The sequence below is a fragment of the Cheilinus undulatus genome, linkage group 6, assembly GCF_018320785.1.
Source record: "Cheilinus undulatus linkage group 6, ASM1832078v1, whole genome shotgun sequence".
NCBI lineage: Eukaryota > Metazoa > Chordata > Actinopteri > Labriformes > Labridae > Cheilinus > Cheilinus undulatus.
In genome coordinates this window covers 29,029,292-29,056,894 of record NC_054870.1, presented here as the reverse complement: position 1 = coordinate 29,056,894, position 27,603 = coordinate 29,029,292, and the positions used below count along the sequence as shown (strand labels likewise).

The 27,603-nt window shown below is 38.7% G+C and overlaps 1 protein-coding gene across 1 annotated transcript in view; it reads left to right on the top strand.

Moving 5' to 3' along the window:
- The window catches only part of map3k21 (mitogen-activated protein kinase kinase kinase 21), a 45,762-nt gene extending 23,063 nt beyond the window's left edge, over positions 1–22,699 (top strand). Inside the window, exons 2-10 of the mRNA XM_041789574.1 lie at positions 8,278–8,458; positions 8,571–8,719; positions 10,193–10,368; positions 13,131–13,371; positions 13,881–14,003; positions 16,761–16,911; positions 17,668–17,762; positions 18,527–19,342; positions 19,481–22,699. Of these exons, the coding sequence (XP_041645508.1) occupies positions 8,278–8,458; positions 8,571–8,719; positions 10,193–10,368; positions 13,131–13,371; positions 13,881–14,003; positions 16,761–16,911; positions 17,668–17,762; positions 18,527–19,342; positions 19,481–19,854 (2,306 nt within the window). The 3' untranslated portion in view covers positions 19,855–22,699. The remainder of the gene's footprint in view (positions 1–8,277; positions 8,459–8,570; positions 8,720–10,192; positions 10,369–13,130; positions 13,372–13,880; positions 14,004–16,760; positions 16,912–17,667; positions 17,763–18,526; positions 19,343–19,480) is intronic.
- The last annotated feature ends 4,904 nt before the right edge of the window (positions 22,700–27,603 follow it).

Sequence of the window (27,603 nt, the reverse complement as noted above, 5' to 3'; positions counted from 1 at the left end):
AGTTTGGTGATTAAAATAGACAGTTTTATTGGATTTTTAATAAAATTGTATGCAGAAAGTAAAAATCCATATAAAGTCAAATTTATCAGTTTTATTTTGAACTTTACTCAGTCTTTTACTGATACACCAAAAATACACAAATCATGAAATACTTGGTCTTTTACAGCGTATGGAAAGTCCTGAAATGTTTTCTGTGTTATGTTTACTATTGATGATTATAAAATGATTATTTCCCTCACTAAGGGTGAAGCAAACCTACACAAAACTCTCCAATCCTGCATACAGCCAAAGGCCAAAACCCTGCAGTGTAGTCCACCATTCAGGCTAAAACCCTGAAAAAGAGAAAAAGACAGCTCTCTGCTTTAAGAGGTGCATTCAGGGACAATGGGAGAAGTGAAACTCCAGCAAGAAATGCTCCCTGGTGGCTCAAAACTTCCACATAATTTATACTCGGATATTCGCAATATAGTCATGTTAACGACACGCTACATTCACAGAGCAAGGGCGAACAGGTAGTGCCAGAATCTATTTGTGACGGGCCTAATTTATTTGTGGCGGTCCACCACAAATGAATGAATGTTTGGGAAACACTGCATTACACATAGAGCAAAATATTTCAAGCCTTTATTTCTTGAAATGTTGATGATTATGGCTTACAGATCATGAAAACCCAAAATTCAGTTCCTCAGAAAATTAGAATATTGTGAAAAAGTTCTCTATTGGAAAGTCATGGTGTCACATCCTAATCAGCTAATTAACTCAAAACACCTGCAAAGGTTTCCTGAGCCTTTAAATGGTCTCTCAGTCTGGTTCATTAGGCTACACAATCATGGGGAAGACTGCAGACTTGACAGATGTCCAGAAGACAGTCATTGACATCCTCCACAAGGAGGGTAGGCAACAAAAGGTCATTGCTAAAGAAGCTGGTAGTTCGCAGAGTGCTGTATCCAAGAATATCCATAGAAAGTTGAATGGAAGGAAAGAGTGTGGTAGGAAAAGGTGCACCAGCATAAGGGATAACCGCAGCCTTGTGAGGATTGTCTAGCAAAATCAATTCAAGAGGCTGGAGTCAGCGCATCAAAAGCCACTACACACAGACTAATCCTAGACATGGGCTACAAATGTAGCATTCCTGTGTCAAGCCACTCCTGAACCACAGACAACGTCAGAAGCGTCTTACCTGGGCTGTGGAGAAGAAGAACTGGACTGTTGCTCAGTGGTCCAAAGTCCTCTTTTCAGATGAGAGTACATTTTGCATGTCATTTGGAAATCAAGGTCCCAGAGTCTGGAGGAGGAGTGGAGAGGCACAGAATCCATGTTGCTTGAATTCCAGTGAGAAGTTTCCACAGTCAGTGATGATTTGGGCTGCCATGGCATCTGCTGGTGTTGGACCACTTTGTTTTCTGAAGTCCACAGTCAACGCAGCCATCTACCAGGACATTTTAGAGCCCTTCATGCTTCCTTCTGCTGACAAGCTTTATGGAGATGCTGATTTCATTTTCCAGCTGGTTCAATGACCATGGTGTTACTGTGCTTGATTGGCCAGCAAACTGGCTTGACCTGAACCCCATAGAGAATCAATAACAGGGTTCCTGCAGGTCCTTAAAAAGTCTTAAAATATCTTAAATTAAAATCTGGGTAATTAAGGTCTTAAATTGTCTTAAATTTACCGTAAATGTGCTTTAGGTATTAAATTTTCAGCCGGTGCGCTTAATGCCGATAGCAAAGCACAGTGGCCCACCGTAAAACATCTAATAGTGTGTATTTGTTTAATTTAGTATGCTGTCGTAAATGAGAGTCTCTGCGATTATTAGTTGTTTTACAGTACGTCGGCTAAAGACACTGATGTCGGGCTGCATGCCGCCATTACGTGGTTGTCAAGGTGAGCAGTTCAACATGCAAAGATGGGGAAGTACAAATTCAGCAACAAGTGGATGGAAGTTGATGCATTTAGGAGGTGGTTGGCACCGACTGAAAATATCAATGAGGCAATGTGCAAATTCTGCAAAAAGACTTTCTCATTCGGGACCATGGGGCTCAAAGCCATCGAGTTGCACATGAGAGGAGAAAAGCACCAGCAGTATGTGGCAGCTTCAAGCCGTAGCGGGGCTAGGCTAATCCCTGCAATATTTGCAGCACAACCTAATGACTTTACAAGTTCAGATGCCACCTCTCACTCAGCTATGACAGAATTCATTTCACCGCCAGACACCCAGAAGGCAGAGGTACTATGGGTTCTCCATACTGTGACAAGGCACAATTCAATTAACGAGGCACAATTCAAAGATGTCGTCTTTGCTGCCATGTTCCTTGATTCACAGCTCTTGCAAAGTCATTCACATGTGGTGAAAATAAAACAACATATGTCGCTAAATATGGCATTGCTTTATTCATCAAGAAGGAGTTATCACGCGGCATTAGTGAAAAGCCATATGGTGTCATGTTGTGTAAAATTTAGTAATGGTAGTGCAGTCCAAAGCTCCTATGCTAGCGATGTAAACACCAACACTCCCCCGGTGCTCAGTGCTCCCAGTCCGGGCAGAGTCAGCAGAGGACTGGTAGGTCACAGGTCTATGGTCACTTTGATAATCCAACAGGTAACAACACGTTAGCTCAGAGTTTAAGAGGTGTAACTGTCAGGAGATATGGTTTATTTTGTTTGAATATGCCGAATTGTGATTATGGGTTGCTGTTGATGGTTGGGCAAGTCTAGCTGCTAATGTAGGCTGTCATTTGTTGCCATAGCAACAGTAAACATTCACGTAAGGGTTAATGAGCTGTAAATAGAGACACAGAATGAAAGCTATGTTGTAAATACACATTAGATATGTTGTATTTTAACACAAAATACATGATTTTACCAGTTAGTAAATCTATAGAAAATAATTAGCTTAATTTACAAAATTTACCATTAAATTTATAGGCCGCGCACACAGAAAGACCACAGTGACCATTGACTGACTTGTATAGAGCACATAACCAGTACTGTTACTATCTGCAAAAAGTATTTTAATATCAAAGCCCACATTTTTAATGTACGTTGGCATCTTGTATCATAACTACATGTCTGCCGTTTGTAATAAAACAAACCTGAATTGAATTCACTGAACACTGAATTAAATTCAGTCTCCCATATACCAATTATATAATGATTAACATTAAATATTGTGTGTTTGTGTATGTTTGCGTTTTTTTTTTTTAGATGTATGTATTTGTGTGCGTCTATGTAATTTTGTATATGTATGTGTGTATGTAGGCTATATATAAGCAAGAAATCATTCAAATAACAATTGACAGCAGAATAATTGCATTATCACAATTAAGTTGTCAGGAGTTTTGATGGATGTTTTTGATCTCTCTCTCTCTCTCTGCTATAAAAGCACAACCATTATTATTCTTGTTGTTACTATTATTATTAGTAGTAGTAGTAGTAGTAGTGTTGTAGTAGTGTTGTTATAATAATTACACAAACGGAACCAATGGGAAATGTTAAAGTTTTGATTTCCATTGTAGGAGGCAATAAAGTGAGTATTCCAAAGAAATTGGTATGTTTATGTAAAATATGTTATTTTTGGGTCTTAAATTATATTTGTTGAGGTCTTTAAAAGGTCTTAAAAAGCATTAAATTTTACTTTTAAAATGGTGCAAGAACCCTGTATAAGGTATTGTCAAGAGGAAGATGAGAGACACCAAACCCAACGATGCAGATGACCTGAAGGCCGCTATCAAAGCAACCTGGGCTTCCATTACACCTGAGCAGTGCCACAGGCTGATCGCCTCAATGCCACGCCGCATTGATGCAGTAATTCATGCAAAAGGAGGCCCAACCGAGTATTGAATGCATAGAAAAGGACATACTTTTCAGAAGCCTGACATTTCTGTTTAAAATATCCTTTTTTTATTGATCTTATGTAATATTCTAATTGTCTGAGACACTGAATTTTGGGTTTTCATTTTCTGTAAGCCATAATCATCAACATTTCAAGAAATAAAGGCTTGAAATATTTTACTTTATGTGTAACGAGTCTATATAATAAATTGGTTTTACTTTCTGAAATGAGTGACAAAAAATAATGAACTTTTCATGATATTCTAATTTTGTAAGATGTACCTGCATTATCCTCAAATAGTCAGACAACATGGCAGTTTGTGCTATTGTGGCATAACGTCAGCAAGGAGTCATGTAGACGGGAGCTCAGCCTTTTATTTTGTATTTCTAGAGGGCTGACACTGAAGTCTCATGGAGCTAAAAAGAAACTATTTGGCATGATATTCTATAGGCCAATCAGTGCAGATGGGTTTATCCTAGAACCACTGTTCTTCTCAGTTGTGTAACTAACCCATCATAAGTCACTATAAACCTACAGAGCCTGCTGGGAGGAATCTATGGAATCACTGAAAGAGGACTTGACAACAGGAAGTAGGAGTATATCATCGGTCTAGTGAAACCTGTTTGTAATGGAATTCCTTTTGTTAGAGCTCAGGTAGAGGATCCCCTCAGTGCTCTAGGCTAGTAATGGCACCAGTACCCCACTTATTGGTGGAGACAAAACAGTTTGAATGCTGCTTTAATAGGCCTTTATTTTCATTATTTCAGAACAGTTGAGAAAATATTGTCAAGAAATTTCTTAACCATTCTCCTCTGTGACCTTGTCTTTAGCCTGTTTCTAAGAACAGTTGCAGTTTCAGTTTTTATGTTGCCTGTGTTTAACTGGGATGTTGGGAGAAGTTCCCCCTTAAGTCTTTTTGTTGTGGTAAAATGCAGTCAGTGATTCCAGCAGAGTCTGAAATATAACAGAATTACACATCCCTGTTTCAACAGCAATGTATTCTCTTCAACTTCGATAGCTGTGGCAATAAGAAACGTGTATGCATCCTTATTAGATAGATGGGGAAAATGAGGGACTGTTTATTTAAAATAGCATTTCTTTGCTTAGAAACGAAAGTATACACATCTTGGGTCGAATGTACATTGTTTTTGTAGTTGTGTATGGCCAGTGGCAGATGGGAAAGCATGCCACTGCCTGTTAAGTGTGGGCCCACTTCACACTAAACCATTTTCTTTGTGTTTTCAGCAGACAAAAACCCAAGTGTCCCACTCAGATAAAAAAGCATTGGGCCTCATTTATCAGTATCTTTCTAAGATTTTCTTAAATTCATTCCAAAGACGATCCTACGAAAAGTCCTAGGCAGATTCTGTAGCTGTCAAACTGCTGAATGTTCTCTCCGGTGTTCTCTAGTTGATGAATGCTACGTTCTTGTACATATACTGGCTTGATAATGAAGGGTTGTGTGCCAACAACACACACAAGACTCACATGGAATAGATTAGAGAAACATCGAGAATGCTCAAATTAAAATCTCGACACAACTGCACACTTGACTCTAATTATAATGCATACCTGGGCCACCTGATGACCACAGTAACTACCTTTACACCCACTACCTTGAAAACCTGGAAACCAAAAGTCAAATCCTCCCAGGTTAGTTATTCTTTTTTGAGTATATGCTTGTTGTGTATATCATAATGAATATCAATATGCCATATATTGATAGAAAAGAGGGAGTGAATGTTCCAGAAGTCATCGAATTTGAGTGTTTATGTCCCAAAAATCCCTTCAATCACGATTTCATTTACAGTTTTGCAAAATTAAAACATTCTTAAGCTACTTCTGTGTCTAGTAGTAATAGTGAAATATTCAAGCAAAAACAAGAAAAACTCAAAGAGAGATGGAAGCAGGCAGGAACTGAGAAAAAAAAAATGCCTCTGTCTAAATCCTGGATGAGAGTAATACAATGCTAGATTATGGTCCGTTTCCACAAAGCGCTCCGGTTTAGTTCAGTACAGCTTTGACATGGTTTCGTACATTAAACTCTGATTTTGCCTGTTTCCTCAGCTGATGTCCATCTACTCTCATGTGTTGTGACAGGAAATCCATCCCTTTTAAGAGATCCAGACCATTTGGTTTGGCTCAGAAGAGCTGGTTTTTGGCTCCCAAACAGCTCTTCACTTGGTTAGTTTGGCTTTTTAAATGTGGATTAAATAACCACAGAGGATGGGGAAAGGAAACCAGCACTCGAACAAGAGCTGTCTCACATAAAAGAGCTGTTTTGTAGAACTGACTTGTTTGTGAATGGCACATCATTACTCTGTTACTCACCCCACAAGGTTAGTTCAGTTTATGTGGTAAAAATCAGTTTTGTAAAGTGTATGTTGAAATTTTCTGATGATAATTGCAGTATAGAGGTCCACTTAGAGCTTTTTAGTGCTACATTTTCTCCATTCCCATTCATTTTTAATGGCTGCCCCCACTTCTTGACCACCAACAGACAGAATTTTTTTGTTTACATGTGTCTTTTTTCCTATTTCAAAAGAAACATGTAAACAATGATATTATTCCTCTGTTGACATCATCACCTTTTGTTGGGTGGCACAGCCTCAGAGCAATTTTATGCTCTCAAACTCCTCTGTATAGTAGAATACAGAAATATGTTTTAGCTATAACAACTGCACTGACCAATACCAACTTTACAAGGTGCTTTGATAAATAAAAATCCTAACAAAATAAATTCTATACACAAAGATAAAGTCATAAAGAAATAAGGGATAAAGGAAAATCCATATTTCCATATTAAACTGTAACAAACAGTTGAGTGAGATGATACTTCAGAAAATAAGGAAGGAAGGTAGTAAATTTAAGTATATCCTAGCTAAAATATGCTAACTACTGCATCTTTTTTTAAAATCACAATTCCTTCAGGATTGTAGAAATTGTATATACCTTAATGATTCTTGCTGTAGTCGCATCAGACAGTTTTTCACCTTTAATCACAGTCTGTCAAATGTGGATATTCTCACAGTAATGTTACTAAGAACAAGCATTTTGAAGGCCAATGATGACAGTCACAATATTTGAAAAGCTTTCGAAGTTTAATGTGTCTAGTGCCAGAGAGAGATTCATGGCATTATTTTGAAACGTCCAGACCTTCAAACCAATGACTGGAAATTAAAACATGAGAGCTGGAAAAAAGGTCCAACACCAAACAAAATGAGCCGTCTCGACTCACTGACTGGGTGATCTTGATTGGACAACAGCTTTTCGACCAATCAACCCACCAAATGGAAGCTGTCAGCCCTTAAAAAAAAAAAGAAGAAAAAAAGAAACAGAACATTTTTAAAACCACTTTCCAAGAGGGAGAACAAGAGAGGATACATGAGGCCAGGAGAACAGTGTCACCTAAAGTTAAACTGCGATAGGCGCAAAACAAAAGTTTTGTCATGTTTAGTCTGTTAGTTTGTTTGCAGTGATTACAGCATGAAACCAAAACCAACTGAACCAAAAATATGTTTAATATAGAAGAAAACACACACATGGTCCAGACTTTCAGGTGTGGAAACACCCTAAGTGGCTTTTTAAGTTTTTTTCTTTCAATTTGTTCATCTTTTTATGTGTGTGTTTGTGTGTATGAAATCATGGGAGTGGCATGCTTAGATTTATTGTATCAACTTGAATCAGAGTGACTTTATCCATCTGAGTTGCGATGGTCTTGAATCATAAACTTCCCTAGAAACATTAGAAATAGACACAGTTGAGGGTTAAGTTATGTACAGAACACAAAAATAGCATTATAAGCTCCATGTTGAAAATGCTGTATAGTAGTATTTATATGTAGTAATAGTGGTGTAATAGTGCTAGTATTTATTTAACTTTTATTAGAACTTAGGTTTATAAGTTTTGCAAAATCATGTTAATTTGAATCTGAAACTCAGGACTATTCCTGCTCTTTCATCTCTATTTAGAATAATGTTTGTGTAAGTCATTTTATTTCCCAGCAGATGATTGGTGTTGAGGCTCGGTGGGTTGTGGCTTCACTGTGGGCAGGTGTTGTTTTTCAGGCAGGTTTGGAGAGCTCCTGCCCTGTTTAATGTGTTGCACAGTTTTAGGACCTGCGGACAGGTGCTTTGTGGCGCTGTCAGTCTTCTGTTCCTACAGTAATAAATGACCTGCATACCACTGTTGGCCTTGTTGAATTTCACTATCATCTCCTCACCTGCACAGCTGCCTTTTTCTCTCTCACTCACTCTTTGTATCACTTTCACTCGTCTTTTCTCCGTCTTCTCTACAGCCCCTCACATCACTTTCATCCCCATCCAGTTATTTTACTTTTCCTATTCTCACATCACTCATCGCTGGTTTTCATGTATCTTTATTTATCCTCCGCTCTCTCCAAGGCCGCCCTCTAATGTATCACTTCCCTGTGCTTCTCTCTTCTCAGTTTTATTACTTGAAAAGATTGAGAATGACGACATCGGGAGGAAGACCTTGAAGATCACAGATTTTGGCTTGGCCAGGGAGTGGCACAAAACCACAAAAATGTCTGCCGCAGGCACCTACTCCTGGATGGCCCCTGAGGTCATCAAGTCATCTCTGTTTTCCAAAGGCAGTGACGTCTGGGGGTAAGATGGATAACACACAAGACATGGATAAAATATCTACATGCACTCATTCTTCTGATATTATAACTCCCTTCTTTGTTGAATATTATTTATCCTTAATTTCCTTCCATAGTTATGGTGTCTTGCTGTGGGAACTGTTAACTGGGGAGGTGCCATACCGTGGGATAGATGGCCTGGCCGTTGCTTATGGTGTGGCAGTGAATAAGTTAACTCTACCAATACCCTCAACCTGCCCAGAACCCTTCGCCAAGCTCATGGAAGGTAAATACAAAAGAGAAGACAGCAGGACAGATTTATTTTATTTAATTAAAAGTAAAAACACAAAGAGGCAGTGTAAATTTAGGAAACAGAAGTATGAAACTGAGTATACCTTAGGATTTTCTCTTAGACGTCTTTTTATCAGATACTTTTTTGGTTGTATTTAAGAGTTGATTACAAGGTTTGCATAGCAATGTATTCTTTTTTTTTTTTTTTTTTTATGTCTTTATTGCTTTTTTTTTTTATTTTGATTTTGTTTTACCAGTTGGTTCTTTTGTCAACCACAGTAGCAGGGAGTGTGTGATAGGTTGTTCAGACTTGTTCATACTGATTTTGCATTGATGAAATTCTACTTTTAAGCATCTTTATCCATGAAGTCTTCAGCTGAATTGATTATTAGCTCTAAAGGTCTTTACACACTGGGTCCGTTATTTTCGGATGCGTTTTTTTCAGATCCGAAATCCAAAAAAAAACGTCACGCACTCAGACCTTGCACACTGGATCCGATGCGTTTTTATTTGCCTTCACTGCGAAAATTCGGAGAATGTGGCATATAGTTTCGTACTGGAGCCTGCGTCTCTGTCACTCCTTTAAAATCCTGCTCGATTTATCCTGACAGAGAGCTTCATTCATCAACTGTTCACGAGTAATAGCGCTGAGCCACGTTGGAGAAATAGAGAGAGCAACTTTATAATTCTGTCTCTGTTATGAGCTGTGAGTAGGTTATAACATATGCCTTTATCTGTTATTTTTCCATAGCTGATATCCACATAATACACCGGAAAACTACGGTGTATAAGCGAGAGAGAGGGAGTGGGAGGGAGGGAGGAGTTGGACAGGGGTGAGTGAGCGAGAGAGAATAAAGTAACGGGCGCTGATTTGAATCATGAACCGCCCTTATATCTGTTATATTTCCATGGTTTATATCCACAGAATAAATGAGCAAACTTTGGTCTTTAAAGTGAGGTTAGTGCCAGAGAGAAGGAGAGAGAGAGGGAGGAGGGGTCTGGCGGGGGTGAGCAAGAGAGGAGGATGCAGCGGGCACTGTTTTGAATCATCACTCACCCATTTAAATGACTTGGACTGATGCAAAATTTCGCATAAAATCGAACCTGTTCCGAATAAAAATATGACGGACGAAGATTTCGGTCAGTCTGCAAAAGTCATTAGAACATGAGCTCGATTTTCTTTTTAGACGTGCAAAGAATTCGAGCGAAATAATCAGACCCAGTGTACAAAGTCCTTTAGATATGTTCAAGCACAGCTGTAGTGACTATCAAAACGACCATACATGCATTAAACATACTGGAGACTTAGGTACTTGACAAAAACAACAACAATCCTAATCTTTGTTTTAATAACATAAAAGAAGAGTGCTACCTACACCTGATATTTCTGAAAGGTGTCCTGAGCAATCTTCTGTCGTAATGTGGTGTTTTATAAATAAATAATGACTGATTGACTATGTGTGTCCAGAATGTTGGGACCAGGACCCCCATGTGCGTCCCTCCTTCTCCTGCATCCTGGAGCAGCTGTCAGCCATTGAAGAGGCGGTAATGGCCACAATGCCCCAGGACTCATTTCACAGCATGCAGGATGACTGGCGTGTGGAGATCCAGGAGATGTTTGATGAGCTCAGGACCAAAGAGAAGGTAGGTTACAATCGCAGACCCAGAAACTCAAAGATCAATAGACAAAGTGAGGGCTGTTAAGTGAATAAATGCATAAAGTGTATAAGTTATTTCCTCCTCCCTCTGCTCTGTCTCGAGGTGTGGGAATTTTGAAAGCTAAGCACAGTACAATCCAGAGGCCTCTTATCCCACATTTGCTGTTCTCAGTGCTTTTCATCAACAACACATTTTAAACTAATCCATTCTTAAGATTTAGTTGAGCCAAACTGACTGGCCCAGGGCAGATTTTATGGACTAAAAGTGTATTGGTTACTTTCAGCGGACGAGCTAATCGCGCGTTTAACAAAACGAGTCATTAATGCCAAGGTGCTTAAATGTACTTCCCCTTGTTAAGACCTTAATCTGCTTCCTGAAGAAGTCTCCCGTCGCTGGCTTAAAGAGGGAGGTTAATTAGTGTTTGGAGAAACAGCAGGATCAGCACACAGGGCTGGGTCGACTAATAGTCAACAGAATGAAAAGGACACTTGAACTTTTTATATATACTGTTTATAAGACTTAAAGAATTCATGTTATTAAAGTTGAATACATATTTATGTATTCTACCGCATTAAGGTGTTAGACTGATATTAGAAAAGGTATTTGTAAATTAGTTGACATGTTATGTAACTTCCAATAATCCAGTTTCATCATCCAAGCACTGTAGTAAATCTGCACACGTTACTAAAAACACTGTACAGCTTGACCAGAATCTGAAGGTTTTATACGCTAACAGCAGGAAATAAAGAGCTTTTAGCATGAGCTTGCATTTTCCCATTGCAAATTTCATAAGATTACTAAAGAATTAGCTGCTACATCAGGAGGTTTCCCACAAACATCCCACGGTAATCTGTGTCTAGGTGGGTGGCTGGAGTGGTTTGGCTGTAAAGCTGCTTTATGGAGGTCATCCAGTAAGGATTATTATTACTGAGCTGAGAGCAATTAAAAAGAAAATAGACAGGGTAAGGAAAGCTCAACAGACTTGTCTGCTCCCATGGTTTACACCATGTAACACAGACAGAAACAGCAGGCAGTAATCTCCTGAAACAAAGTACAAGTACAAAGTTATCTAATACAGGGCAAACACACCGGCCTCACTCAGAAACATCTGATAGGGCTTTTTATTTTTGCCATGGAAATACAGGATAATTGTCTTCATTTATTTTACATGTATTTGTAGCATAATATGAAGCAGGTTAATTACTGTCAATAGCACCCCTGGTCAAAGATAATTTGCTGTTGTGGCCTGTGGATGGGCTATAAAAAAATTAAAGTCAAACCAACACACAAGCAGCAGAGCAACAATGTAACATATAGACAGGCCTATGCAAAACACACGACCTATAACAATTAAACACTGTAAAACTGGCTGAATAAGATGTTACAATGCATGTTCTCCTCTATGTTCAAATAAAGTGTCCATACTATTATTTCATACTAGGACTGTCAGCATGAATACATGTATTATGATGCTATTAAGGCCTATAATAAGTACATTTATGTTTCTGGATTACATTAATCTCATGCTTTACTCTGATTATTATCACTTGTTGAACCCCTCACAATGTGTATAATTTTTATTAAATGTGCCAGTTTAATAAAAGCTTCTTTTTTGTAAACACAAGTGCGTTCATTTCTTGATATTTTATCTGGATTTGTCCATACCCTTCACCCGAGCCCTATCTCTTTTCTACCCCTATAGTTTCAAGAAGCTGTCCAGACCCTCGTTTTTTCCTGTGTTTTTTAATAAATCTCTTGCTTTATTGTCCTCCTCAGCACACTTTGGTTTAGCCACTGCAGCATCTCCCTGCAGACATAGTGATGTAAAATAAACACACCACTACTCCTTCATATCTCATTTCAGTTCTCATCTCACAGACAGCTCAGTGGGCAAGTCAGAAGTCATTTCCCCTTGTGTTATTAAACTTTTCACTTCATACTGTTCCCTTATTTCCCTTTCAATCCATAATGAGTTACTTTATCCTGTGGTCAAATGATTATCATAAATGTCAATCTGCCTGAAGTAGCTACCCTCAGTGCAGTATGGTATAGAAATTTAAAATGAAACAAGTTTAAAAAGCTTAATAGTGAGATTTCAACATGCAACAAAAAAGGATTGAATTAGCAATTAACTGTAAAATTCTGAGATTAATCACAAGCAAAATGTTTTAATAATTTGAGAGCCCAAGTTTCTTTTAGTGTGCAGTAACTGCCTCTGTCACTTACCCCACAGTCAAAGTTTTGGGCATTACAAATTACTGCAACCTCTCTTCTTAGTTTCTCTTTGCTTTTGTAGCTCATACAGAATCATCAGTATTAATGTCATTATGTTTGATAACCAGTTCAAAATTCCTCACCATAGCTTCAATAAAACTTAATGTTTTTATTGAGTTTTGTTTTAATTTGAAGCTTTTGCCTGTGATTTAGCCCTTCATTAACAGGCTTTGTCAGATGGATGGAAAGTAACACAAATATATCAAAGAGATTGAACAGCAGAGATATTCTTCTCTTCATTTTAAACAACCAACAGTCAAACTCAACGCCTGACAGTCAGGATAGGACAGACAGGTGTCTTGTGCTGGTAGCTGCCTTACGCTGCCAGCCTTAGGTAAAAAGGGGATCTTCTCCTCTGTATAATATCACAGCGTAGACTTCGGTTATCTCAATCTCCTGGGTGCATTTTCACACTGTCTGCCAGTTCAACCACATCTGTATCTCACCTGTATCTTAATCCCTGGATCTTACAGGAGCTTCGTTCCAGAGAGGAGGAGCTGACGCGGGCCGCCCTCCAGCAGAAGTCTCAGGAGGAGCTGCTGAAGCGTCGGGAGCAGCAGCTGGCGGAGCGGGAAATCAACGTACTGGAGAGGGAGCTTAACATCCTTATTTTCCAACTCAACAAAGACAAGCCCAATGTGAAGAAGAGGAAGGGCAAATTTAAACGCTCCCGGCTTAAACTCAAGGATGGAAACCGCATCAGCCTGCCCTCAGGTGAGTGTCTGCAGACATTCTCTGCAGACAATAATGAATTTTTAATGTCTTCAAGGTTATAAATTCAAGATGATTGATGTAAGATTTTTTACTTTTGGTCTTATGGTTGGTACCATGTGTAACTGTCTGGCAATTAAAGATGTTAACAGCCAAAATATCCAGATGGAAAACATGCCAAGTGTCAAATAAAAAAAGTGAGTTATTACATATTAGACACTGTGTTACCTAAAAAATGTGCTGCCAATAGAACTTAAATAGCAACCTAAAGAAATTCTATACCATAGCATCATAAGCCCTCACGTCTTTATCTTTTTATCATTTAATTTGAGTTTTTGGAATAATCAGTTTAAATCTAATTCTTGTATAGTCCCTATGTTTGATAGCTTGTGAACTTTATTTGTCTACATTTGCGTTACATGAAAGATAAATAATTTTGCTCCAACCTTAACTTCTCTGACATTGTATTGATCTTTATGCTACCGCTCATATGTGTCTGTTGTAATTTGCAGACTTCCAGCATAAAATCACCGTGCAGGCATCCCCGTCCATGGACAAGAGACGAAGCCTTCACAGCACCAGTTCCTCTCCTCCCAGCAGTCCCACTCTCATCCCGAGGCTACGAGCCATTCAGCGTAAGTGTAGTGTCTTTTAAGTTCCCCATTTTCCTCAGCACTAACCTGTAACGGAAATACATGCTGGGATAGTATTTTTTGGTCTTGATGAAGTTAAAATGAGAATATTTGAGTACAGATGGATTCTAAGGGGATCACATTACCTCTCTTTGATGGGAACATGGGGACAGTGTCTTTCACAATGACCAGCGCTGTGTGAACAATACGCTCCAGAGCCAGAAGCAGTCAGCCAGTTGTTTGAACAGTTTGATAATGTTATTAGTGACACACCAACGCCTCTGCAATAACTGGAACAAATTCCTCATGAGCATTTATGTAAGATCCTGATATCCAGTCAGAGGGTCAACAATGTCGGCCATTTGTAACGGTTAGCCCTGATTATTGATACAGATTCAAAATCTAAAAAATGACTAAAGAATATTCACAGTACGAACCTTCTTAGTTATATGGGACAATGATTTGCTTCACTGTACTGTTTATGACCTCAGTAATAAAAAAGAAGTTGAATTATTACCTTACTAACCACTTCAACACAAACTGAAGATGTAAAACATTCATAAAAGACTGACAAGACATAAAATATCCACTTATTTCTTGTCACCCATCTCAATGTGGATTGATTCTATGCAACGAGAAAGTGTTGCACTATTAGATGGTGGAGTTTAACCTTTAAGTTACCCTTTTCACTGATTTTAAATTAAGAAAATAAGCGTGGTTTTATTGTCTTGGAGAATTTTTTGCTATTCACAAAGTTAACCTGGGGGCATGTACACATGTACATATCAACATGCATGCGCTTGCACCTACCAGGTGTCAAAATAATTATTTTCAACACAAATTTTAGTGCAAATTGAGGTTTATTTTATGGATATGGACCTAAATCAAAGTGTTGCCTTAAAAGATACATTTTAGGAAAATTAACCAGTATGTAATAACCCAGCGAATACATTTACAAGCACACAAATCTTTTGCTAATATTACATATATGACAATTAGACATTTGGTTCGTCTCTGTTATTAGTTTTCAAACCTCAAATTTAACTAGAAGATAAAATTATGAAGGTATAATAACAAATATGATGTAAGTACATTAGTCCAGAACAATAACTATGCTCTAAAACAGTGACTCTAAAAAGTCCATACAGCCCTTTTAAAATGTCACATTTTTGTACTGTAGAAATATGAGGCCAAGTTCTATTATTTCTGAAATTTTTCCACTTTTTATGTATTTATAACAAATATAATTCAGTTAAAAACTGAAAATCTTTTAGGAGGGATTAATAAGAAATTAAATATAACAATAACCAAATTGTGTAAATATACACATCCCAAGACTAAAACTTTATAGAAGCACCTTTTTGTCCTACGACAGCATTCAGTCTTTGTAGTTGTGCATATCAGTGTAACCTATCTTTGGCAAGCTTTGCTCACTCTTCCCTTCAAAAGCACTGAAGATCTGTCACATTACAAGGGCGTCTCCTGTGCACAGCCCTCTTCAAGTCATCACAGAGATTTTCAGCAGGATTCAGGACTCGGCTTGGGCTGGGACATTCCAAAACTTTTATCTGCCTTTAGTGAAGCCATTCTTTTGTGGAACTGGATGTACACGTTGGGTCATTGTCAAGGTGAATGACGAAGATTGGCCCTTCATCTTCATCTTTTGTGCTAAAACTGCCTGGTATTTGCGAATTTTCTAATTTCCCCTGCCTTAACTGAAATCGCAGTTCCTGCTGAAAGAAGAGCCCCAAAGCACAATGCTTCACTGTTGGTATTGTGTGGGGGCCCCCGATCCTTTGCATTGTTGTTGTGGGGGTCCTGAGCTGAAAAGTTTGGGAACTCCTGATCTAAAGCATTCAACACAAGTGCCATAGTGCTCATGTTGGATAGGCGTAACATGTATGTTTCCTTCCTCAGTGACGTCTCACATGCAGAGGGACATTTTGCATGTTTACCAACAGGATGTTGATCTGACCAGCGAGCTCACAGGATACTGTGGGCTCAGGAGGACAGGCAAGCGATTGACTCCCCACATGCAGCGTAACTAACAGCAATCGCTGCATGTGATGACTTTAAATTGACCGTGATCATTGAAAGGGTTTGATACCTAACAGATTACCATCTATGGGCTTTATTTAATTATCTATGCATTTCCTGTGAAGGGTCTCCTGATTTGTGGATTACAGCTAGAATTTGGTGTTTGCTGCTGAAAATGGTTTCACATGTAAGATGTACCAATGATAGAGGTTTGCACCACAGACTTGAGTCAGTCTACAGTTCATAAGTGGTTCTGAACACTAGTATTGATAGTGGTAGTGATTTTAAGCCACACTTTATTAGAGTTTTCTGTGTTCTGGGTCAAGTCTGTCGCTGGGATGTCTTTGGTTGATCCTTCTTTCACTTATAACTTCATAACACCTTCCGATAACTAACAAACACCTCGAAGAAGCTTTTATAACAAAAACATAGTCGTTTCAGTTTTTTTTTTTTTTTATTTAAAATTAACATAAATTCTTGTCTTCAAGTCAAATTTAAGTTGAATAATCACTCAAATTTTCTGAAACAATTATGTTAGTAATATCATCAAATATTTAAGTCATTCAATGGAATGGGGAAAAAAGATCCATTATTTATGTGGGCATTTTTACATTACCTTTATACCTTTTATGGTTTAAACAGCATGTCTAGAACACGTCTCTGAACTCTGTGTTTTCTGTGTGCTGATTTCTGTGGTGAAACTTGTCCTCACTGTGTCAACAGTTACTCAAGACGAGAGCAACCGTACATGGGGCCGCAGCTCCCTCTTCAGGCCGGAGGAGTTTGATGATGTGAAAAAGGGAATCAAGAAGAAAGGAAGAACCTGGGGGCCGAGTTCAGTACAGAGCAAAGAGAGGCCTGTTGCTGCTGAGAGGTACAACAGACACATAGTCAAACACAGAAACCAGCCATTCTTTTGTTCCTGTTTCTAAACAAAAGTACATCCTCGTGTCTACGCGTTGATGTCAGATTTGACTCCCTTCTGTGTTTTACAAAAAAAAAATACAACTTACAAAAGCTATACACAGCGCATGAAAATTTGTTTTTTTTTCTCTGGCTCAGCTATTTAAAGGTGTCTGTTTGAGTAGACGGTACAAACAAGTTACAAATAAAGCAAACTCATTTAGGTCTGATTAACAGGAAATGAAAGCTGGTTAAGAAAACATAAAGATGTAGTAGATGTAGTGATAGTGCAATGGTTGACAAGTCAATATTCAATTTTAGACAACAGAATACTAATATTTAAACAGAGACATGATTGATTTAAAAAAAATCAAAAGGGTAAAACATTCAAGGGGCTAAATACTGCATTGTATCTGGTTACATTAGGTTACATTATGTCACTCTATGAGCATGAAGTAGAGCAGCTCAGTTCAGCTTGCCCAGTGATCACCAAATCAAGATCTTAACACTGCAAAGAGGAGTTCCTGGTTTGCAATCATTCATGTGCTGACAGAGAATGTATCCATGCATGAAGAGACACTGAATGAAGAAATATTTGGAGTAGTCTCTCAAATTTCTCCAGACTTGTATATTTAAATATCCATTGCATTCATTAATTTTCCTCATATTAGGCTACTGCTCCCCAGTCAGGGTCCATGTTTAAAATATTTCATGTCTGTGGTTTCAGAGTGCGCCCTCTGTCTGACGGCAGTAATCCCTGGTCCACCAGCCTGGTCAAATCCCAGAAGTCTGTCCCCCTTGCTGCACTGTTTGCTGAACAGGGTGAGCTACAAATCAGTTAGGATGACGTACATTTTAAAATTTGATTTAAACATTGTTTTTTTAGTAAAAGTTGCTGTGATACCTTGAACAAACTTTTAAAGTCTTCGGTCAGATTTTTAAAAGGTCACAAAGTGTCTTTAAAAGTTGTAATTTTGTTTATGAGAGGTTTTAAATTTCCTTGGCATTTAGACTGAGTAATTCATCAGATCTACACTGTAAAGTTGTGTTGCATGACTTTTGGATATCTGTGTGGATTTGTTTGTTTATGTGACAATTCAGAGCAGCATATTATGCCAAAAAGAGAACATGGGAAATTTGGCTTCAAACAAAATAATACACAAAATGAATGGCAGTAGAAACTAATAATTCTTATGAGGTTACTTGTAAGTTTGGCAAATAGATTTTAAACTCAGGAAAATAGAAAATTAAACTGTTCAGTCCCAAAGAAATTAGAGAAACACAGCCCCTAAGTAGCAGGGCTGAATGGTACGTTATCATTTTACATAACGCACAAACGTTAGAAACAGCTGATGACATTTAAAATGGGCAAATTTTACCTGCATTTTTATTGTTTTTTTTTTTGTTTGTTTGTTTGTTTTTTCTGGTCTGAGAATCTGATTTGAAGCATTTATTTACTATTAAGATTCAATAAAAGGGTTTGCGTCATTAATTTAGCATAAGGTTTATTCAACAGGAGGAAGCATGTTTTTATGGTGTCCATCACTCATGTCTTAATCATTTCTTATCTCACTGATGTTTTTCAGTGGGGGCCGGTAAAGATGAACCCTTCTCCCAGGAATGTCCTGACAGCAGCTCCAAGCCAAAGCAGCTGAAGTTCCCCAACCAGGTGTATATCGATCTACCTCTGTGGAGGGACGAGCAGCAGCCTCAGAGCCCCGGTGGGCTGGGAGATTCAGGGGTTGGGGTGGTGGGTGGTCAGAGCAGCCAAACAGAGACCCCAGACGACCCTTACACTACCACATCCACCTCGTCCACTTCCACCACCCCACAGCTCACCCCCACCAACAGCCTGAAGCGAACATCAGCTCGCCGCAAGACTGACTCTGTACTGTACGGCTGCGGCTCACTGCTGGCATCAGTCGTGCTCGGTTACGATATTAGAGAAGCGCTGAAAAACTCTGGGGAAGACAGCGAGCCCCAACGTGAGGAGAAGGAGAAGAAGAAGAAGGAGGGTCTTTTCCAGCGTGCGACACGCTTCCGCCGAAGCACCTCACCACCAAGCGGTCGCTCCCGCAAAGACGAGGCATCATCCAATCACACCTCTAGCCCTCCTGTCAACCTCATATCTATGTCAGCAATCATGGAGTGCAACTCCACCAAGTGTCTCCTGCAGTCTGAGGCCGAGGTGTCAGAGTTCCATCCTGGGAGAGTGGAGCTTGTGGCTGTCAATCACATGGAGCCAGCCAGACTGAACCAAGCGACATCCACGGAAGGACAGACCAGCAGGACTGCAGCAGACGCACAGACACCGGAGAAAACCCAAAGCAAGCCACCAGAGCAGAGCAACCACAACACAGGAACACGGCTGCGTAGAAAGAAATACACAAACAACCACAACAGTGAGTCACACAAAACCAAGGGGGGAGGGGTGGAATCATTAAAAATTTTTGGACATTAGTGTCATCAAAATTTAGATAAAAACCCTGATATGCTGCCAATACTGTAACCAAATTGGTTTATTCCATGTCTCTTCTCAGCAAATGGCCCACCCGCTCTTCCTCCTCCAGCCACACAGAAGAAGCAAGAGAGAGAGAAAGATGGAGCGTCAGAGAAGCCCTCCAGTGGTGGCGAGGCTTTCTCCAGACCCCGGCCTGTGTCATTCCGGGCTAAGCCCCACGCCTGGGCCCTGCTTAGAGGACGCAACAAGAGCTATTCTCTGGGACATTACTCTGGAGAGAAAACAGCACAGAACCTAAATATGGTGCTGTCCTCAGAGGTGGGGATGGGCTGCTCCCTGCTGGACATGGACACAGAGGGCCAGAAACGAGACTGCACCGTGCCGTTGTGCCGCATACAGAGCTCCCCAGCACGGCCCTCGGTCTTTGAGCTGGAGAAGGAGTTCCTCTCTTAGGAAATGAAAGTGATCTGCTTTGATCGTACCTCTTTCTATACAATCTAGAGTGTTCCATTACATAGAGACAGACTTGTTGGCCTTAAACTCCTGGAGGGTTTAGAACCAGGCTGCCTTTTTTCGTAGAACCCAGCTTGTTCTTAGTTCTAGGACATAGTTTTGTCAGTGTTCTTGAACAAACGTTGGAGACTTCTAGAAGATGTCTGTGTCACGGGTTCTAGGACGTGCACCCTAATCTCAGCCTGAGAATGTGCCTTGTCTTATTCTAGAACACAAACACCAGCGCGTAGTTCTGAAATCAGAGCACAACATTCCAGACCTGGATCAGCAGCGTCTTCGCTGATACTACGGTGCTCGACTGCCGTTTCTGTACACTCATCTCTCTCTCCCTTCATCATCCTCTTCCTCTCTCTACTGTCGGTGCAGCTAAACGTTGACCGCTGCTGCAGCTTTCGCAACACAATACCCTCACCTTTTTATTTATATATATATTTTTATAGGTAATTTAATATGAAGAGACTCAGCCTTACCTTAGCAACCAGCTGGACATACATTCCATGTCAGTTTCAAAGTTGTGCGATCATGCTTTTAGATATTTTGACTTAAGAATCATGCATGCATGTACCCTTAAAATGTTGAACAAAAAAATCATTATGCCTTGTTTGTAAATATTTCTTTTTATCCAGTATCAGCCTAATACTGGCAGTTGTTTTGTATTGCTTATGTATGCTGTTTTATGACTGTTTTAAAGTGCAGCAATGCTGCAGTACAGATTTTGTTCTCGGTACCAGTTACATACTGCATCATAGCAGGAATGAAGGTACTTTTCATCCAAGAATACCCTGAAGAGTAAAATTATTCACAAAGATATCCCTGACAGTCCTACAAAACATGAAATAATGCTTCTACTTAATTGAAATTTTAAACAAACATTTATTTCATGAGTTGCTCTTAAAGATTTTTCTATTAGTATTTTTTTTAAGTATTTTTGGTTCCGTCAACACACTGCAATAGAATGGGGAAACACTTCAGCCATGAATGATCATGTCAGGAAAAACCACCTAAACATTATAAATTCATAATCTGATCCCTAAGGTGACAGCTGATATCCTACAATTTACTTGGCCCAGTTGTTTCAGATTTAAATCTGGTAAATCCTGCACAGCCTGGGAGAAACAAAACATCAGCATTTTTTCAGACACTAATGAAAACATTGATTAAAATACCTGTATCATGAAATTCCTTCACAGATCACTTGTTAGACTGGGACATTTGAGTTTTCAGTGTTTAATTCATGCCCTTTCTACTATCATGGTCACAGTTTTGTACTTGATGCCATCAACTGTTTTTTTTGTTTTTGTTTTTGTTTTGTTTTTTTAAACCTTAGGTTGATTGCCCATACACCCCATTGAAACTGATGTTTAAAAATACCTGAATTCACTCTTAATTTCAATTTGAGATTACCATGTTATCTCCCTTGAAAACCTGGTCAAGCTCAGGAATGCCTGGAGCCTTTTTAGGACAGTTTTTGGCTCTATACCTTTTTATGACCATACTACAGACTTGCAGCCAGCTAAACTGCTTTCTAAGACTTAACAAATGGTTAGTTATTAGACTTTGAATATATTTTTTCCAGTCGCCAGTTGCACCAGCAATGTGTAATTTTTGTCTTAACTTACAGTGTAACAACCACACTAAGCCCTGCTAGTTAGTCAAATAAATTTTGTCAGTGTTTAATTGGACTGCAAGGATAGAGGCTCAGTCCCATATCTTTTACCCTAACCCTTTGATTTTAAGTGTCTTCTTGTCCCTTGAAACAGATACAAGGAGTAGTGGTAAAAATCTTCACCAATATCATACAACAACCCTTGCAACCATGCATTTACATAGACACCAGGCATTTCTACTGCAAGCAGTTTTTAAACGCATGTTCGACATCAAAACGATCATGATGCATTGCAACATTAAATTCTGATATTAGATTGTAACAATTTTCAAAGGCAATCTCTGATATTTCTCATTACACTTGGTTTGGAGACTGCCTCTGGGACATCTTCTTTTGAAGGGCCATGTAATCCTGGCACTATACCCTACCCTTTAACTCCAGCAGTTGGGAGTCATTGTCCCCCCTAGATGTAAACGCACAAAGCATAGGGGTTGGGCTGAGTGGTAGGCGCAAGAGTGTATTGAGATTGAGCCATGAGATTATCTAAATTAGTGGTGTTATGTCTAAACTAACCAAAATATGGTTGCAGAAATGGTGTTTTAACTTCCAATCAGCAAAATGCATTTACTTAATACAGTGCTGTTACAACTCCTGTGCCCAGTTTTCTTCAAATAGATTTAAAATAACTCGTTTACTGCCTTTAATCCACAAATGGCAATGAAACTGTGTGTAAAATATGTAAGCATTATAGTTAGGTGATAACTAGTGCTGTCAATTTTTTTAATTGATGTGTATTAATTAATCACAGGGGTGAAAAATGCAGTTAAAAAATATATGCTGAGTAATCGCACTCTGATACCATCACAAAACCTGCCTAAGTAGCATTTTAGGTTCGACTGTAAAATCTAAAAATTCTCTGTGCTCTTAATTTTAACAAATTTATGGATAAATAAATATTCTACAGATTAACACCATCCTAGATTCACTAATAAGTGAACAGTCTGCCCTCAGTCTCCACTTTGTCTGTTTCAAAAGCTAATACGTTTTCATGCCATTCAGAAGCATGCTAACCTTGCAAAGCAGATGGATACGCACGTTTCCTTGTTTCTCACTGGCGAATCCATCTTGCAAAGCTCCCACCTGAACCGTTTTGTCCCGGTTAGAAAGTGACAGGACCAATCAGTGACGAGGAGCAGTACTTTCAGGCACGGCGGAGTCGTGACGTAAGCAAGCAGCAACAAGAGGCCAGTGCAGTTATGGTGGAAGAGCTTAGAGTGGATGCTGCTAAAGCGTCAGTTTTATCAGAACTTGACGACATTTCTTCGTTAAAAGAAGAACAATAAAACAGCAGTGAGTTGTTTTCTTTTCAAAAACGACAAAAGTTGTGTACTGACATGTCTTTAGTCACCATGGTTCACGTTATTTCTCGGTAGCTGTGCACGCGTACCTTGGTCGCGGCTATGTCACATGTTTTGTTGCTCTGATTGGCACATAAAGATGTGACAGAACGTTCATCCAATCACACTCCAAGTTTTTTTCAAATCCTCTGCCCTTTCCCAAACGCTTTGTATTGAAGGTTAGCCAGATGGATGTGTGAAACATCCATCTGACGTGTCAGGTTAGAAGCATGCCCTTTCTCAATTTGTTTCCTATGATTAAATCTACCTCTAATGCAATCTTTCTCAAACTATTGACCAGATTGATTAAATGCAATTATTTACAATTCCTATAATTAATTTGACTGTTTTGACTGACAGCACTAGTGATAACTAAATTCTGAATCCCTAATCTACAGCTCTAGGGGGAAAAAAACAGTGACACCAAGTGGTGGCATGTTCATCTAAATTATGAAGTTATTTAACAGCAGGCATACTGTGTTATTGTTTGGAGGGATTATCTTTGTCCGTGAGAAAGGATAGCAGGAGTCCAAAACAATGTTATTAAACATCTCTTAGGGTTGTATTCTGTTGTGATGAAGGCACTGCCAACACCAAACAGCCAGTAGAACCCTCTGCTCCTCCTCATCCTCCAAGTTATCCCAACCCTCAAAATAATAAACTCTGATAAATTTGCTTTAAAGTGGACTTTACACCTAGTAGGGTTCAGGGGTAAGATTTGATTCAGATTTTAGGTTTTTAGCAGTGCATAAACCTGATTTTAAAGAAGAATTACATTCTAACAACAGTAAAACTTAATGCAGAGTTGGTGCAACCCAGCGCAGACCTTGAAACTTACACACAGTTGTGGTCAGACTGTGCAGAGTATATACTGTCTCAAAGGACACTTCCAGGCCTCTTCTCTAAACACCAAACACATTATCCTCGCATCAATTCTTAATTGTCAACTGATGACTTTGTTCTCCCAGCTTTATTATTATGACTTAAGTCAATTTTTTTAAAGTTTAGTGGAAAATATGACCACTTTTGAACAAGGAAACAAGGGCTCATTCACAGTAAGAAATTAGCCTCCAAAATGTAGATATATTTGTGATTGCAGATGTGTCTTACAGTGGCATCTTTATGATAATTTAGAATGTGAAGTATCCCATGTTATGTATTTTATGACCACTGACTGTCAGACCGACACTGTATCAATCTTACTGATCTTCAAGCTGTTAAAGGCAAAGTTTACAAGCCAAGATATCACTGGATTCAACCCTTTTTAATGGGGTATGTGTAAATACCATAATGATCTGGTGTCATACATTCCCCTCATATTATTGTGCTCTAATTAAAGAGTGAAGTCTGCTGTTTGTTATCTGCTTTGTTGGCAAGATGTTAAAGCAAGGCACTGTATGAAGCTTAAGATGGTGCTGACCAACATTCCACTACATGAGACAAACAGCATCACGAGTATCTCAGATACCAGTTATCTATGTGGTGCCTTCAGGCTTCTAAATATGGGACCAAATTCAACTGTACCAGCTCTAAGGCCTATTTTTCTTCAGGACCAAAACCACTAAATGAACTAGCTGCTAGTGAGAAGTTTTTACAAAGAGAATTATTCTGAGTAAAACTTCACAAAACACCGTCAGAGGTGCAGCGCAGGGCTGCTGCTGAAAGACCCGTCACCCTCTGATTGGTCGATTAACAAGACTTCCTGTTGAATCACTGAACTTCTCTGTCACACTGAATGTGTCAGGTTTAGCTTTGAGTTCATCTGTTTCAGTGAACACTTCTTTTTATCATTACAGTATTGGTTATTTCTTGCCTGATTGATCAAGAATATCAAGTTTATTGTATTTTGAATAAAGTCAAAATGAGACTAAATATTGCCTTTTTTGTTTTTCTATTTCAAGCTGAATCAACCAATTTATAAAAAAAGTATTCTGCTTACTTGCACAAATAAAAGCATTAGAGCAATAGTCATGCCACTGCTTTCAAAATCCTTAGATGAAAGTGTTATCTGCAAATTTTCATCTCCTGTGAATTATCACTGTGCAACACTGATGCATTCATTTTCATGTATCCTTTTTTTAGATTATTTTAAATAAGAATTAATATAATCTAAGATCTGTCATAGCTGAAATGGTCTTCAAACTCACGAGTTTTTAAATATCTTGCAACCTCCAGTGTCCAAAAATAAAGCCAGTGCAAAAACAGCAGTTCCTTGAGTGTCCACTTAAGGCTGGCTGTAGTAGTCCTTCAAGTCCCATTAGCACCCATATCTAAATGTCAATTTAACAGCAGAAATAAACGTGTTTAAAGCCCCATACAAGTTTCTGAATAAATCATGTCCTCACTGGTTCACACAATACAGAGGGGGGATTTCTTTTATAGGTCATCTATTTTGGCTAAGAGTTATTCATAGTTTAGGGCAGTAATAATCAACTGGAGGCCCAGAGGCAACATCAGGCCCCCAGAGTATTCAATTCAGAAAGTTTGGCAAAAATAGGGCAAAAATATGGCATGCTATTGTTTAGGGCTGGGCTATTAATTGCAAATTAGATTAAATTACAATATGGCCTGCTGCAATTTACAAATTGCAGAAGTTGCAGTATTTCTTCAACTTGAAATGTGTTGAAATACCAGTTTGATATATTCATTTTTTGCAGCAGAGATTTCAAGTGTCCAGACAGCAGTCTAATAAGTATGAAGTACTTCTCACGTATCCCTGCTTGCATTAACGCTGATGCACCGCACAGCTGCTGCTAGCAAAGCTTCATGTCCCCCACCCCAACCACCTCCTTTACAGCCTAAAGCTTGTTGCACCCTCATATTCAGATTAATTCTACTATGGATTAACTGCTTCTGAGATAATTTCATTGTTTTCAATACACATTTTCATAAATGTATCTATCCATAGATATTGATATTAGATAGTGGGGGTTTCTAGCAATATGCTCCCTGGAAAGTCTGCTGACTAACCCAGGGAGCTTCTTTTAAGCAGAGCCTTCTGTGCAAAGTAAAATTGCACATCCATCTTTCAATCAAATGGCTAAATGTATGATGAGTTTGTTCCTGATGAAATGTAGGTTATAGTAGAGAATGATTTATTGCTTGAATTTGTTGAGAAATACACAAGATGTGGAATCTAATAATAATCGCATATTCAATCGCAAATGCAATATTGGGGGGAAAAAAAAAAACGCAATTCAATTGTTTTAGCAAATCGTTCAGCCCTACTATTGTTTGACTTTTTCTTGAAGTCAAAAGAAAATCTTCAGCCTAGCAGCTTATCAGACTAGAAGCACACTAGTATTTCTGTACTTTGGCACAGTAAATACATACTTATTATTGCTATCTTGATTAAAGTTGTGCATTTTCGTAATAATTTTCCACATAAGGTTCTTTGAGAGTGCAATTTTCCTCCTCAAAGGGAAGAGCTGTTTCCTGGCTGTTTTTGCCAATCACAACACAGCTTATTAGCATCAAGCTCAGTGATAGAAATCAAGAAGGCTCCAGAAATATGTAGCTATAATATCTCAGTGCCCCCTAGTGGCTGGCTGCAGTATAGCTGATAGGGACTGATCTCACTGTTAAAGGCTTAAAGTTAAATTTTGGAAGGAAGTATATATTTACAAGAATAATTTGACTACATAAAAATATTGGTTTTATTTCAGTTTTTTACTATATCCAACCCCCACATGGTCAGTCAAGAAAAAGCTGGCCCCTGTGAAAATATGGTTGATGACCTCTGGTTTAGGGCATTCGTAATCTGACTGATAGGTGAGTGCACTGTAGATGTTTATCAGAAGACTAAGGGCCCACATCAGCTCCCCTTATTTGGTTGTTAGATGGTTGACCAAAAGATAGTTTGAGATAACAGTTCTTATAGCCATAACCCTATCATTGGGCTTCAAAATGCTGCTTCAGAAACTAATGGGTGATGTCACTGAGACTAAATTCATGTTTTTCACAGTCTATGATAAAGACAGACTCTTTGAGTTTGCAAGTCGTATAGAAAAGCAATTTCATGTAAGTCAAAATCATTACATATTGAAAAAAATGGTCAATGTTTGGATCATCCCACATAAAGATCAATTGTGTTTTGAGTATTTCATTTAAAATCAGACCAAACATATAAGAACCTGTTAATAAAGACATGAAATGTTTTTCACCCCAGAAGATCAAAGAAATGAAGTCTAATTGTCTGTCCTTGTGGTCCTATAAAGATATTAAAGCTTTGTGTGGCCTCAAAAAAATAGACATGTTTGTGTATGATTCCCCAAGAAAAGTAGCATGTTTGCTTAAGACCCCACAATAACAAACAAACAAGTTTGAGAGTGTAAAAAATATTTGAAAATATTTCATGTCAGTGACAATGAAGTAATTTGCATTTCTGTAAATTTTGATCTAAGATGTTAAATCTAGTTTGTTCATGAGTCTCTGACTGTAGACATTTGTGTGTCCCCGCAAAGATATAAAAAACAGCATTTTTATGACCAAACGAGTGCATGGACCCCACAAAGATAGAAAAACCAGGTTGTATTTTGACCTTCCAAATCCACACAATGATAAACAGTTAAGTTTTGCACGTGTATAAACCCTAGATTAGTATGTGATAACTGCATCTCTAAATAATGCCCCTAGTGAATTACTATGGTGGATGTTACAAAAAAGCAGGTAAGTTATCATTCTTAA